General features: G+C 36.9%; 1 protein-coding gene and 1 long non-coding RNA gene across 3 annotated transcripts in view; one reads left to right on the top strand and one right to left on the bottom strand.

Annotated features, from left to right (window-relative positions):
* THEMIS (thymocyte selection associated) overlaps window positions 1-15,612 on the top strand; it is a 153,287-nt gene extending 137,675 nt beyond the window's left edge. For both annotated transcript variants that reach the window (XM_045544329.1, XM_045544331.1), the window contains exons 5-6: window positions 4,168-4,318; window positions 13,804-15,612. In XM_045544329.1, the coding sequence (XP_045400285.1) occupies window positions 4,168-4,318; window positions 13,804-13,835 (183 nt within the window). In that variant the 3' untranslated portion in view covers window positions 13,836-15,612. The remainder of the gene's footprint in view (window positions 1-4,167; window positions 4,319-13,803) is intronic.
* LOC123633248 overlaps window positions 1-16,022 on the bottom strand; it is a 169,794-nt gene that overhangs the window by 93,213 nt on the left and 60,559 nt on the right. The window lies entirely within an intron of this gene.

The raw sequence follows: 16,022 nt of genomic DNA, 5'->3' as shown, positions 1-16,022 counted from the left end.
TTCATGAATCTATCCATTCATTTGATACATAGTTATTTAATACCTAATATATTTAAAACTCTGAGATAAGAATGGAGGACGACGAATAAGGTCCTCTCAAGGGGTTTTTAGTTCAGCCAGGGAGATAGACATTAAACACTACACTAGATATTATTTAATGTAGTTGTGAAAATTGCATTGCAGTGCAAGTATAAGGTGCTCAAAAACCAGAAAACAGGGTGCTGGCAAAGCTTATACAGTAAGGGAAAAACTGTAGGACTCAAGACTTAGTAAAATTCAAGGGGAAAAGTTTATGAAGAATGTTCTAGGCAAACAGAACAGATGAGCCTTAAGACAGGAAGGAAGATTGGTGGGATTGTGGAGCTGAGGGGACATTAGCATTGGAGTCCCGAGTGCTTACTGTGGCATGCAAACCCTGGCCTCTCCACCCTCCTCTCCTTTCATAAATCTCCATCCCTGCCCCGGAGTCCTAAACATACAGGTGGTATATTAAGCCACATGAGTGTTGAAATTATCTAGGGATAATAAAAAGAAAACTGGGTCAGTAACAAAACCTTGAGAATACTTGATGTTTAGGAGAAGAAAGATAATCCAGCAAAGGAGACTAAGAACGAGTACTCAGAGTGGTAGAGGAACAGGAGAAGGCACGGAAAGGAAGTGGTTAGACATGTCAGATGCTGCTATGGGGTAAAACAGAGGACATTGGACAGATTGCTGGCCAGATCAAAGTTTTCAAACTGCTAATAGGTGGTAGAGGGGAAAGGAAAAATAACAAAGGACTGATGGACATAGAGAAAGAAGAGTGATCAGTGGCTTTCAGATCCAAAAGAGGTCCAAGAATAGTCCTTGCTGCAGTCTTGGAGATGGGAGATTTGGAAGCAATGGAAAAAATAAACTTGAGGATAGGATATTAGGTAAGAGCAGAAGATACTTAGTAATTTTGGAGGTGGAACATTTCAGGAGATGACAGATTTCAGATGTGACTCTGGGAGTGAAAGCCTGAGGTAGAGAAATGAAAAGTTCATTTGCAATAAGGAGATACAGCTGGGTGTTGAATGGGATGTTTATATGGATGTGGCTATTATCCAGGGTCATGGCTACACTGGGGCTGGAAGGGACAGCAATAACACAGCTGCCAATCCCTTTTTATATAGGATGCATGGTGACTAGAGATTAGCAGACATATGATACCAGCAAGAAGGGAAATGGTAGATAGCTAGACGGTGGGAATATCAAAGCAGCAGAGATTTTTGCAATGGACAGCCCTGGGACAAAGGGGCTCATGAACCTGAGGGTATCTGGGGTGTGGAGGAGTAAGCAGCCATCATCATTCACAGCAGAAGTGGTGTTGTCAATGGAGGGTGGGATTTCGGTCAAGGCAGGAAGGTAGGGGCAATGTTCTGAAAGGATGTTGAATATGTAGTGAAGTCTGCAAATCATGAGCAAAGTTCTCAAGGCACAGTGGGAGAATTTGAAAGATAGGAAAGGAGAGAGAGAAGGAAGAGAGTTGGGGGTTAATGAAGGACAACTGGTCAATGAAGCATGGAACATTGTGGGAAACTAAATGCTGGGGCAGGATTGGGGACCAGGGAACTGGACAGAGGAGCTGACTAAATGAACAAGGATAAATGAGTGTGGTATGGTCAGTAATGTGTGAGACATGTGCTTCCCTTTAGGTGAAGACCTGGGAACAGTAGCCTAGCTGTAATAAGTAGAGCAGAGGAGAGGTTGTAAAATCTGACAGGACTTGACTAGAGGAAATTCCAGTGTGGAAATTGTCTCCAGGAAAATGGGGTTCTTCAGTACTGAAATGGTAACATGTTTATAATATATCCAATCTTCCAGAGGTTTGTACCAGGAATCACAGGAGCTTTGCAATACTTCACCCATTCTGATCAAGTGGTTATTTTCTCTCCTCAGGCTTTCATAACAAAGGTTTCAGGTTTAAGGATTTTTTAAAAAAATTCATCCTTTCATCTTTGCAGTCTGGGATATATTATACATAATTTGCATGGACTCAAATTTTCCCTCAATGTAGTAATATTATCAATGCAATGTGCTATGAAAAAGCATGAAGCTACATCCCTTCCTTAATCTAGTTTATTGTTCAGTACTGAGAAACTATACGTTAATATTCATCTAATGACTTGAAATAATAATATATTTTCCAAAGGTATCTAATTCAAAAATCAAGAAAGTAGTAAGATGCTGGTTGAATCTGCTTCTTTCCAAAAGCTATGTGATAATACAGGCCTGACGATAAATGTAAGAATTCACACTAAGTGATGAACTTACGTTTTTGTGGGCTGTGGGTGAGTCAAACGTAAATAAGTGCAGTGGTTTAGTTCTAGTTAATACCAACATTCAAACTCTGATCTTTTGAGTTGTCTTTGGTAGTATCAGCAGAATCCCCTCTTTTGTCATTAGAAAAGAAATTTGGGGATTATGCACAAATGATTTGCCACACTCTATTTCAATTTTCTGCTTAACCAATTTAAAAAATTGTGTTTGAACAATGTAGACCCTGACACTGTGTCATATTTATATTTGTATTCTCATACAACATCCAGTGGGTGAGATACTATAGAAAAATGATTGTTGAATGTACAGTTATCTGCATCACCACACAATGCTGTGTGACCACCAGAAAAACTTAATGCCATACGGCCAAAACCACATTTATTTAGTTCATGAGGCTGTGGGGTTCAGGTTACCTGAGCTGGTCTCAGGTGATCCAGGCTGGGTCCACCCAAACATCTGGGGCTCCTCTGGCTGGTGTTTGTTTGAGCCTGGACACCTGGGGAAACCTAACTGTGCTCCATCTCATGTTCACCCTGTAGCCGGCTAGTCTAGGCATGTTCCTATGGCATAGTAGAATTACAATAACGAGCAAAACCAACTCTGCAAGCATCTTCCAAGCCTCTGTTTGTATCAATATCCTGTTGGTCTACAAGAAGCCATGTGGACAAGCCAGGAGTCAGAGTAGGAGGGCAAAACAAAATTACATGGAAAAGACATGGATGCAGAGCGGGTGGAGAATTGGGGCCATCAGTGCAACCAGTCCACCATGTTTAAAAACTGAAGAAATCAATCATAGAATGACACAAAGCACACTGCACTCAGGGTCAGAAGACATAGCACTGAGGCTCAGCACTGTTCATTTTGTGAACTCTAGTGAATTAGTTAATCATTCTAGACTCTAATTTCCCTGTTAGCCCTTTCAAAGCTTTAAAAGCCTTTGATTCTATAAATTCAAACATTTAATGAATTTAATGCTATGCAGTTTGTAGGAGGAACTTTATAGGAAAGTTGTCTATTATCCTACCCTTCAGTGAGCCAAAATGGCTAGTGTGAATGGCCAAAACTGATTGGGTAATTTTGACTCTATGAATCTTCAAATATTTTGTAATCACATTCAAACTGATAAGCTTCTAGTCTGAACTTGGGTTTGAATCAAAGTGCTGAAAGTTTAATTTCCTATTGAGGTCTTCAGTTTTTGTTCCCATCTGATGATTCTTTTGAAGCATACAATGTGTCAGTATAATGTCAAACACAATGACATCTCTTATGTATGAGATGATTTACAGGGGCCATTGATGCTGTGCCTTAATAATTCATTGTTACGATGAATTATTATTCTTAACTTGACTGGAGGAACTAGTCAAGTTAAATTTGCATAATTCTGATTAAAAATGTGGGTTATTTTAGAGTAGATGATTTGTTTTATAAAAAGTGTACAGATAATACAGAAATGAAACCCGCTTTCATTATATAATATGTAATTATATAATATATAATGAAATGCTGGATTATTTAACTATAAGAATAAATACTGAGTAAAAATGCTCCAAATGAACAATATTTTATAAGTTTCACAAGGAGAAGGTAATATATACAAATGGTCTTTGAAGATGATTTTCTGTGCCTAAAATGACTTCTTATTCTGGTTACTCAGGTTGGCTCAAAAACTCCACACCTAGATTACAAAAATATATCGATGAACATATAATTTGTAACTCACTTTGATGTGTAGAATGTTCTGTTCCAGACATACAGAAATGACCTGCCATATGATAAATGTTTATCCTTGTCATATCTCTGGGAAGCATTTATTTTGGCCTGATAATTTACTTGTGAAATCAATCACTCTGCCCTGTGTCATTTCAGAGTCACCACGTACACATATCCAAGAAACTTCACTCAAATCAAGCTGGCCTGGATTCAAAAGTACCAGCTGGTTGTCAGAATGCTTTGGCTGATGACAGCAAGAGGATAAACCGTGGGGCCAGTGCAGTAGCAGGCACCGATGTGACCACAGGTCAGTTAAGCCACGTGAGGGCAGCTTTAACTGCCCACCTGACAGAGGCACAATATACAGATTCTTACTACCGTTTTGTTTGGAATAGATGGCTCAGCCAAAGTGACCACTCTGCACTACAAATCTCATTAAAATGAAGTTTTAAGTGCAGCATGATATTAAACACTCACAATAATGACAGTATCATTATTTGTTTTCCATTATTGGACTTTTCTCCTCATTTATGGTTTTTGTGGCCAAGGAAGTATTTTATTTCAAGATAGCTTGTATTGTTATGATAATAATACTTTGACATTTTTGCTAGAATGAATAAGAAGAATTAATGGCTAGAGAAGAGGTTAAAATAACTGAGATGTTTTTAATTTAAAGAGATCAGTAATCAGATGCAGACTAGAGTTATGATGGTTTAGTTTATAGAGATGGTGATCTGATAAATGGACTTGTGGAGGAGTTGATAGCATTCAATTAAGCTACCCAGACTAAATTCCATCTGGTAGAAATTTGGGATCAGTTAGCAAGGGAAATAAGAATTTTCTTTCTTGGCAATATTTTAAACACACCAAACCAGCTCAGTTTCTATTGCACTTTATCTTTGAAACTTCACATTTAGTTTGTAGGAAAATTGAAACTGTAATTATTCTTAAGCATACAGTTTGTTCTTTTCCCCTCCTTATTTGGTTTTGTAGCTAGCACACTTTCTTCTCCAAGGACATGTAAAAGTCAAAATACTAGATATAAAGTCTCTGAAGTGTTTCTGCTCCAAACCCTGTCTGTGCAATCTGAGTTCTTTCATGTAGTTAGCTTACTGGCTTCTGACACTCCTATAAAAATATCCCATCGAGCTTTTCTTATTACCTTTTCATTGACTCTCTCTGAGTGATAAAAATGAAATTCTGTAAAGGGCTTTGAAAACCATGCATATTGCAATTCCTCCAAATTTCTAATACTAATCAAGTGTGACTATAAAAGAAACAACCACTGCAGCGAAAATTGCTGCAGCGTGTTAAGTCTCAAGCCATTATTAATTCATTGGAAACTATTTTTTTCTTTAAGATTATGGATCTTAAAAAGTGCCAGATAACACAATTCCTAAGATCAAAGTTTTTGTTTCAATCACAGGAAAACTTGTTATTTAATCTTCCCTTGTGTATACTTCTCTCTGGAATGGTCCACGATAGTCTCAGCTTTGTGCCCTGAGAGAATAGTGCAGACTGTTACAGACCAAACCAGCACCTGCTTTGAACCTCTTACCTTTAAGTGATGGTTTTAAGGATGAAGAGTACCTGGAATTAAAGTAGTGGTTCTAGGCAAGCTAGACTCCCTAACTTCATTCAAGAGCGTAAAATGAAATCTCCTTTCTTATATGAAGTTGATTTCAACATCATTTAGAAATTACCCGGTGTGAACATCTGGGCAATATTTTTATTTGCTTTCCCATTTGAAATGCAGTAAATTACAGAGCCTTTCTCAGGTATGAATTATAATTGTATAACAATTCCATATATAAAAATACAAAAGTAAAGTAGAGCAGAAATATAATTTTCAAACTTGATTTTTATATAATATAGTATATGGTTTATTTATCTGAAAAATGAAATTGGATCCATAGTTAACATTTACCATATTTGGTATGAATAGCTCATCTCTGAATATGTAGTAGCTTCCTTTGAGTTCAGAATGGACAAATGAAACCCTGTCTGAGGTTTCTCCTCTTTTTAATGCTTAGACATAAGTCAGTCATTTCCTAAATTCCCTTTTGATGAGAGTAGTAGTTGCAGAGACTTTGTAGCATATTGTAGACTATAAAAAGACTAATTAAGATCGAAATGGATGCCACTTTTCTAGTTTTGCTCCTTATACCCAGGCCTAGTCTTTCAGTTAGATGAGGTGGAACCTTTTCAAATACGTATCTAATAATTATACTAAAGGGAATTCTTTATCTTGATTTTCAGTGTAAACAACAAGAGGGTTTGCTGTGAATGGCTGAACACGAGTTAGCTAATGTTTCTGTTCCAGCCAGGGGTATGGCTAAACTCTCACGCAGAATCAGTGCTGTCAGCCGCTGGCTCCTCTTCACTAAGAAACATGAAAATGTTTCACCAGATCTCATAGATGCCCTTCTGTGGGTCCTTGATTCAGTCTGGTTGCCTGGTGATGCCCATGTCTTATTTTAGGAATGTTTTTATTAATGCTACATGTTATGTTGTCCCTAACTTACTAAAAGACTAATAATCATCTGAAAATAGGATGATTAGGTGGTAGGATGATAAAGTTCAAACCTTTGGAGTCTGAACTGAGATTGTTGGGTTTAAATTTTGGCTTCCTCACCCACTAGCTGTGTGCCATGAACAATTTGTTAAAGACTCCATGTCTTTATTTGTAAAATCAGGTTAATAATAGTGTTACACCATAGGCTATTTTGAAGATTACATTAGATCACATAGGTGAAAGTTAGTGGAGTACATAATAAACTCCAATTAAGTCAAGTGATAATAATTAACTACTGAGTCTTTATGAGCTGATGGCTAAGGAAAACTTTGTTTCCTTATAATATGCTCTTCAAGGTGCTGGCTGTGGCCACTTGATGTTGTGGCTCTGGCAGTCTCTGAGTTTCTGTCTGCATTTTGTTTTCCCTTTGAGAACTGTATCTTCTTGGAAATTTTATGGCCTTTGTGCATGCCATGGACATTGAAGAGGATGACAAATGCTCCTTGGTGTTGTCACCAATTCCCCAGAGTACAAGAAACACTCCCATTGTGAGGCTGGATGCTCTGCCTCTCTCTATTAACTCTTTCCCCACCTTGCCCTAGCAGCAATAGCTCAGGAGGAGCACAGGACTTCACTGTTCAATCAGCTTGGGAGCTACTTTCAGTAGATGATGTGTGTTAAGTGGAAATGTCTGCATTAAGCTTTTTGTTGCACATCCAGTTCCTTGGATTCATTTGCTTGTGGAAAGCTAATTGGGAGGTGTTCTCAGGAATAACACCTGAGACAGAGTCCCAGAAGCAGGTCTGGGCACAAAAGGAAGTTGAATCATGATGATACAGTGACAACAAAGGCCTCAGCTGATCCCACAGGGAGCTCTGGAGTTGGCATGACTCTTTAGAGTTGCCCTAATTTGGGAGGTTGGTGAGGAACAGGCCTTTATACCCCCTGCATCAATCAATCATTAGACGCAGCTGTCCCTGAGGAGAGGCTGTGACTGTGGGCAAGGTGGCTTCCTCCAGCCAAGGGCAAAGCCATTTGGGATAAGAGCATTATTATTTAGTTGTGAGGAGGATCTGGTGATTATGTGGGTCACTCATTAATTGCTGCAAGTGTTTCTGGTGATCTGCCTGGCTACACCAGGGGCCGTTTTCCTTTTTCCTCCTTATGTGTCCCTCTGGAAACTGAAATCTTTGCCAGAGAGGATAACCTTTTAAATATGCCTATTTGTTTTTGCCCTACATAAGTGTTCTCTATTGAGCAAATTTTATACTTTCCTACTCCACATTCTCTAATGTCATTTCCTTCCTTTTGAATTTCCAACGATGTTCTTTGAATCATCGCTATAACTTTAGACTAAATCTGTGCCATCATTTGTCCTTTAAAAATCAGACTAATCAAGTAGTGAGAGGAACACTGGGCCAGAAGAGAAAACCCAGGTGCCCTAAGTTCTAGTCCCAGCTCTGCCACAACCTAGATGTGTAGCATTTCAGAAGCCATTTCATTTCTCTGAGCTTCACTTTCCCCACCAAAATAGGAGACACACCAGCTAATCTGCATGCCCTCTCAATTCTGAAAGTTTTTCATTCTGTGGCCTATTCTGATACAGAGCATTGAGACGGCTGAGCTCAAACGTCTCATCTCTAAATAAGACCCACATATAGGTGATCCTCCACATCTAGGATCCTACTTATTTGGTAAATTAAACAGATGAGAGGAAATGAAGTCCATCGAAATGTTTCCACTGAGGCCAAGGTGGAAGTTAGGGTATAAACAGTGGATCTGCAGAAAAACAATCTTTATGTTGAGCTTTAGTTTAAACTATCAGAGCTATTTTGAGGATTAGTCAAGGTGGGGGTTCTATATTGATGAAATGAGTGATTATATGCTATTAAGAGATAGGAATTTTAGATATCATAAATCACACTGTTGTTTCTCAATTTTAATAAAGGAACACCTCAATAATTTAGTGTTATTCTACTCAGTGTTCTAAGCACAATGATTAGTTTTACTCCAAAGCCTAGAAAATCTGTTATTTAAATTATTGGATAATTTTAAACTGGTAATCAAAAAATCTGGCATATCTTTCATCCTTCTATTTAATATCAATGCAGATTTTTCATAATATAAGGAAAATAAGGCTATTAGTAGAATTTCCCTTACATTCCTAGGGAAAGCTATTTTAGTTTGGAAATACTGACACCCTAAAGAAAAATATTATAAGATTGTTCTTCATTTTATAACAAACCTATTTCCCTCTTATAGAAGGTTTAAATGTTTAAGAATGTGCTGGAAGTAGAACCCGCAGTCATTTCATTCTTTGAGCAATTCTGAAATATCATTTCCTATTAGGCAGTGGTGTGAGCACTGACAACCTGGCCCTTCCTCTTCCCTAGAGATTAATTTATTTCCTGCAGTGCTTGCTGCTCATGGAAAATCTTACTCGTCAGCCTTCACCAATGGGAGATCTCATCAGCAGAATGTTAATTATCAAAGCGAAACTGTACACCATATTAAAAGGGAAAAAGAGTTCTCTAGGCAAAGCAACCTTTTTGTTTTCTTCTCTCCCCAATCTCTCCTCAGTCTGTGGCTGGACAGGAACATTAACCACTGGGAAATATTTCACAAGGTGGTTGGGTATAGTGTGTAGGCTTTGCAACCAGACAGACCCAAAAGTAACCTCTAATTCAAAGAATCACATATCTTTGTGATTTTGTTTCCCTGTCTTTAAAACTAGAATAAAAATACCTACCTCACATGAAAGTTCTTGTGTGTAAGAAAACAATGTGCATGCTAAAAATACATATTTGGGATCTGTCCTCTAGAGCAGGGTTGGCAAACTATGGCCTGTGAGTCAAATCTGTCTCATTGACTGTTTTTGTACAACCCAGGAGCTAGGAAAAAATTTTTTTTATTTCTAAATGGTTAAAAAAATAAAAAACCAAAATAATTCTTTTTGACATGTGAAAATCATATAAAATTCAAATTTTCATGTCTATAAATAAAATTTTATTGGAACATAGCCACACTCATTCATTTATATATTGTCTCTGACTATTTCAGTGCTATATCACCAGAGTTGAGTAATTGCGACAGATATTTACGAACTGGCTCTTTAAAGAAAAAATTTACTAACCTCTGCTCTAAAGAGTCTGAGTCTGAGGTTCTCAGGTATACCAGGAGAATCTAGTTCAACATGGTCTTCAGGTGGTTCTGATGCAGGGGGTCTATGGACCAGACTTTGAAAAACATAATGTGCTAGAAGAATTGTGAACAACCTTTCTCTTCTTCTCACTAATCACATCCACTCTATCAGCAAATCCTATTGGCTTTATCTTCAAACATGATCTAGAATATGGCTATTTTCTTCCCCATGCCCACTGCTATCAACCTTTGTCTCTTACTGGGATTCTAATCCCAGCTTTCTAACTAGTCTATCTGGTTCCACACTTGTCCCACAGTGTCTCTTCCTAGCACAACATCCAGAGTAAATGTGTTAAAACCCAAATCAGATCATGTAATTCCTCTCTTCAGAATCCTTTCCTGACTTCTCTACTTCTCCGATTTTCTCACTGCTCTAGGTCTGTTGGCCTCCTAGCTGTTTCTCAAAAACCCAAGGGAAGCTCTATCTTCAAGTCTTGCACAGGCTGTTTTTTTCTAAGTGGCATAATCTTCCCCCAGAGATCCACATGGCTTTCAGCTATCTCTCCTTTAGGTCTTCTTTCAGCGGTTACCTTCTCAGTGATCCCTTCCATAACCACCTTATTTAAAATTATAAGCGTCCTATCAGGGATTACCTGTCTCCTTTATGCTATCTAGCATTACATTCCTTCTTTATTCTGATTATTGGTAACTTCCCCTACATGTGAGCACCATGAAGGCAAAGGTTTTTATCAGGTTGCTCTATCCTTAGATTCTAGAAGAGTGTCTGGCCCATAATAGGATCTCAATGAATATTTTTTAAATAAAGAAATGAAGCCTAGAGTCCTCTTTTGTACTTGACAGATAATGTGTGGCTATGAAACATTTTCTGTATGTAAAGACAGTTGTCAGGAGTACAAATAGAAGACTCATCTCTGAAATGTGATGCAATATCCACTTAATCAATGCAAATGGGAGGGAAAATAAAGTACCTATCAACTTATATTATTTGTTCAATCTCAGGTAACAATTTGATTACCAAGGGTGCTGAGGAAAGGGAAGTGGATAGTAGGTATAGATATGAAAATATGGATGAAAATCCATTTGAAAATGTGGAGAAAAAATTCCAACTTCATAATCAAGCTGCATCCTAAATGAGGTAGATGTCTTGCTGCAGGTTTGACTATTCAGCATTAGGGTGAGCTATTTTAGGAGACTGGTACTCAAACTTCCCAATAAGGAAAGTGAAGTGTGAATAGCCTTGGTTCAAATTAATGCTTTAGGAAACATCAGCTTTATAAGAGAATATAAATCACTTTTAAATATACTTGAACTTGATCCTTCCAAAATGTAAGGAAATAAAAATTTTCTGTCACTTTAATCTTCTTATTCAAAGAATTATCTGTCTAATTTTATGCTTATAACTTCATTTTGTGGATTAAACAGTAGGTTATTGTTACAAAGATGTAGATTCTGACTATTGAGGGACACTTATTCAGCCTGTATTTTTTAGAGAGAAAAACAAAACAAAACTCCATTTTGTGTCTGCTCTTTTATGGATGAAATACATACTTGACGTGGTCTCCAAGGAACGTAGTCTATATGACTCAAAATCGCTCAGTTAATTTGATCACCTAAGTAATTGGCTTAGTGAATATTTAATTCAATATGAGAAACATCTCCTCCATATTAACTTGTGGGATTTCCAAACAGATTGGGAGATAAAAGCCAAAAAACATAAAGGTTGTAAATCAATTTAGGTTTTAGAAACCTAAATAATTGTCAGAAAAACCAGTTCCTGTACATTTTGAGATTTCTTGCAAGTTAATACAATAAGGAACACAATTTCTATTTGATGTGAAATCTGCTCTGTCAACTAGAGCTGGCCACCAGAGATGGGTGCTATTTAGAGGACCCCTGCACTGGGTAGAAGGTTGGGCTAGATCAGACAGGGAGAGGTGACTTATAAGGTCCCTTCTAAAGCAAAGATTGTTCAAATCCTATTATTTTGTTTTGAGATAATCTAATTATTTTAATTTCCTCGCCTCCCATTTTTCTGCTTGACTATGTACTATCTTAAATCAGCTTATTGACAAGGGAGAGTGAGACTAATAACTGTCAAGATGACAGATTGAACTTTCCAACTACAGGCTTGTAATAGTTTTATGTGAATATGAGATGGTAATAGCAAGTAATAATTCTGTAGCACTTTACATTTTACAAAGCACTTGCAGGTCCATTATTTCATTTGATATTTCCTCAGCTCTATGATTCCGTTATTATTATGAAAACTTATTCACTGATAACAAAATGAAATTCAGAGATTCCTCAAGACACACAGCTCATAGGTTGTAGGCTTAGGACTCAGACCTGGGTCTTCAGATTCCCGTTCTCTGTGCTATAACACATCTATTTCATTTTCCCTCATCCATCACCCACCCAAGAAAAGCAGCACCATGAGGGAGAAATAGTGTTGTTATTCTTTTTTACAGATAAAGTCACAAAGATAGTAAGTGATAGAAGTGGGAATTTCATCTGGGCATACTGCCTAAAAACCTTGTATTCTTTTATGTATAATGTGTATTCTACAGTGTGTGTAGTTTTATTGATGTTTGTGATATAAAAAAGCAGCAGTTGAGGACAGTGACTCATGAGGAGAGGGAATGTGTCCAGGCAGGCGTGGACTCCGGGCTCGCTTTCCTGCCAGACCCCTGACCACCTCCAGCCCCTGTTAGCACTGAGAGAGATGTTGACAGAGGAAAATAAATTCAGGCTGTCAGGGGAATTAACATGAAGTGTGGAGAAGTTTCACTTTTTCTGCTTTGACATCACCTTTCTTCTTCCCAATTAGTCTGTGAGCTCCTCAGAAGTCACAAAACTGTATTTTGTCTTTGTATTTCACACACATCATCAAAATCGCCAGCAGTTGGCAAGACAGTTTTAGGCTTTTTATATCTATTAATTCATTTAATCTTTGTAACTATTGCATAAAATAGGTGTTATTATCCTTTCTCCGTCCTTTTTTTAAAAAATTGGAAAATAAGGCACATGAAGATTAGGTAACTTACATTAGGTGATACAGCTAGTGTGGCAGAAAAAGAATTCAGAGAAGGAAAGAAAGGAGGAAGGAAAGGAAGAGAGGGAGAAAAGAAAGAAGAAAGGGAGGGAAATGTGAGAGAGGAAAGGAGAGAGGAAGGGAGGAAGTAAGGAAAAAAGGAAGGGGAAAGGGGGAAGAAAGGAAAGAACGTCGTAGGCTAATGGGTGCTCAGGAGCAAGAGTTGCAGAGAATTCCGCTCAGCGTCCAGGTGGCTAACACTTTAACAGATCTCTAGCACAATGGAGGTGGAGAGATTTCTGGTTTTCTGTTCCTCTTGATCACTGGGGTGCTTGCTGTTAGTACTTTTTTTAAACTGTCCATCCCAGGGTCTCCATTAAAACCATGGTGGAAAGGACTGAAGTTGTCTTGTCTGAAGACAGACAAAATTCCTGTCTGTAACGTAGTTTGCTTTACTTAAAAGTTTGATATGATGCTGTGTTAATGGCGAGTCTGTGCATCTGTTAACTAGGAGATTTAGATAGCAAAGATTATGCTTGAGACCTGTTGCTTTTTCTGCAGTTTAACCCTTATAGGTAACCTTTTCCTCCTCTGTAGTCCTTAGAACTCCACTAGGCTTGTGCTGTATTCTGTAAGCATAGTGCCGCAGCCAAAAGAGTGTTGGTTGAGTCTGGAATCAGACATTTTTAGACACAATCAGCTTCAATCCCTTACTACTTGTTTGATTGCTGGGCAGGTCTCAACTTCAGTGGGGCCTCAGTTTCCTACCTTACATTGCCTATGTAATAGAGATGTTCTAAGGATAAACTAAAATGCATAGAAAAGCATTTTGTCAACTGAAAAACACTTTACTTTAGATAAAACCTAAGATATTATCTAATACCTCATAGAAATATCTACCTTGTTTCTGAAGAATTTATATTTCTTTTCTTTTATTTTTGACTCTTCTATGTTGCTCCCAATTATTTCTCAAAAAGCATATATGCATGTGAGTGTCTTATAAACAATATTTAAAAGCAGGCAATTTCCTTCCTGGTTATTTCCAATACATATGTCTGATGGATCCCTCTTTTTTTATTTATAGAAATATTCAAAAATGAAAAACATCAAAAATAACAAGATGTGATGGGAGCCACTTGGCAGTGAACATGAATGTTGCAATGGAAAAGGAAGCCTAGACTTCTAGGTGAAAAACAGCTATTCCCCAGCCAACTCCAGAAGAAACTTGGCCACTGCAAAGGAGAAAGCAACCTTAAAAGTTTTATCAGATAAACCTCAGAAAGAAACCTATGATATAGAATTAACATAGTCTGTTCTGTTGTGCCCAAATCTGTATGTATTGTTTTATTGTTATTTAGGAAATATTTATTTAATGTGAACATTTTTTGTGGATTCCTTTCTAGTACCAACAATTAAGTGATTGAAAAATAATTTTATATTTCAGATTCTGAGTAAAACCAGTCTAAAATAGGATGAAAGCTCACCAAACATTTTCACTTTTTTCAGAATTTTTTTTGCATATTTTTAGTGTTATCATCATTCCTGTTAAGAACTACCTTAAAGAAAAATAATTATATTTGAGAGTGATTTATTAATAAAATACCCAGGCTTCTTATCTGATTCCCTTGGAACTGTGGAAATGAGTTTGACTTCATATTTTCAGTTTGTTTTATAAATACACTGTAAATAAATGTGTTCGAGTCTCAACAGCCAAAGCCATTGTGAATCATAGGAATTTTCCATAACTTTCTCCTCTACCCCTGTACAACTAGAGTTCAAAACTGAAAGATCACCAAAGTTCTGATAATATGCCTTATTGTTTTATGTACTATATACCAGATAACCCTTTAGATGAATGTCTATTAGGATTATAGGAAAATTATCTAGTTAATTATAATATTTTATGGAAAGAAAAAGGCAATAGAATTGTAATGAGATATAATAAATTTGGTTAACTAGAAACCAGAACAATTCTTAATTAGTGGACATTAGAATTATGCTCTTACAGTTGCACCATCTATAAAAATTACTTTAAGGGCTCTCCATTTTGATAACTTATTTTATTTTGTATTAAGTATACAGGAACAATATTATTTTGCCTTTAACAACATGAAGAGGGAGAGAGGTTGTCTGGTTAATGTTACATAGGAATTTAATGGTAAGCCTTGGACTTTGTTCATAGGTCATACTCTACAAAATATAACTTAGCTAATCTCTTCACATAATTATTTTACGTTATGAGAAGAAACCATTTGTTGATTTAGTACCAAAAAGTTTCTGAAGACTACAACTCATAAGACAACCTTTTAACAGAAAAAATTACAGTTAGAGATTTTCAGACAATGTTTATATTCTGATTTAGCTTACTTCCCCTTACCTTTCCTTATGTTTTTAAGTGGCAATGAACCCTGATTTCCAATGCCCCAAAGATTCTTAGTGATTTGATTGTATAGATAACATCATTTGTTACCTACAACTTCTAAAATTTTATGGAGTGGTTTTGCATTTATTTATTTTGCCTCTTTGTATCCGTAAGAGCAAAATCTTTGGTTATTGAAAGCCACAGAGTATCCTAACTCAACCCAACAACCTTGGCAAACTGCACCATAGGTGCCTTTAGACTCATAGAATTTGATATTTTTCAAATAACAGTGAATGCTTAATTTTTTTATTTGGTAGATGACAGTTACTAAATTTGTACTTTTAGTAAGTATAATTTTTATGATTAGAAAATTAAGAGAATGCATATCTTTACTTTGGTTGTAAATTATCAAGAGCTTTCTAATGGAAATCACATATAACATTTTTAACTTAACACGCCCCTTCACATACTGTACTTCCAGTTGTCTCGATACTGAAAAGTATAATAAATTTCATGATCACTTATGGAAGATTTTTGGGAGGTTAAAAACAAATTTTCTGATTTTATTTGTATGTGTTATATGTGGTCTCTGCCATGTTTGACTGTGAAATAACTATTTTCCTATAACAAGCTAGTTAAAATATGCTTTAAGTAAAACTGAAATAAATCCTTTACTACTAAGGAGGAAACCGTGTTAAAGAAACCAGGAGGAAAGAGATAATCCTCCTAGGAACAACACACACCTATACTGCTGAGCCCAATCACAATGACCAAATTTCATAGCTTTGTCAAGCTGCACAGATAGGTGCCAAGACTACGGATTGTAAATGCTGCCCTCTTCCTAATTGAGTTGTCTAGCAGTTTTGGGAAGTGGGTGGAAAGGGAGTGAGAAGTGGAAAGAGGAAAATGTGATTTTTTTGAGATGAGCTGGCTCAACTCTT

The sequence above is a fragment of the Lemur catta genome, chromosome 2, assembly GCF_020740605.2.
Source record: "Lemur catta isolate mLemCat1 chromosome 2, mLemCat1.pri, whole genome shotgun sequence".
Classification (NCBI taxonomy): domain Eukaryota; kingdom Metazoa; phylum Chordata; class Mammalia; order Primates; family Lemuridae; genus Lemur; species Lemur catta.
Note: the sequence above shows the minus strand (reverse complement) of the source record. Positions and strands in the feature narration are given on the sequence as shown.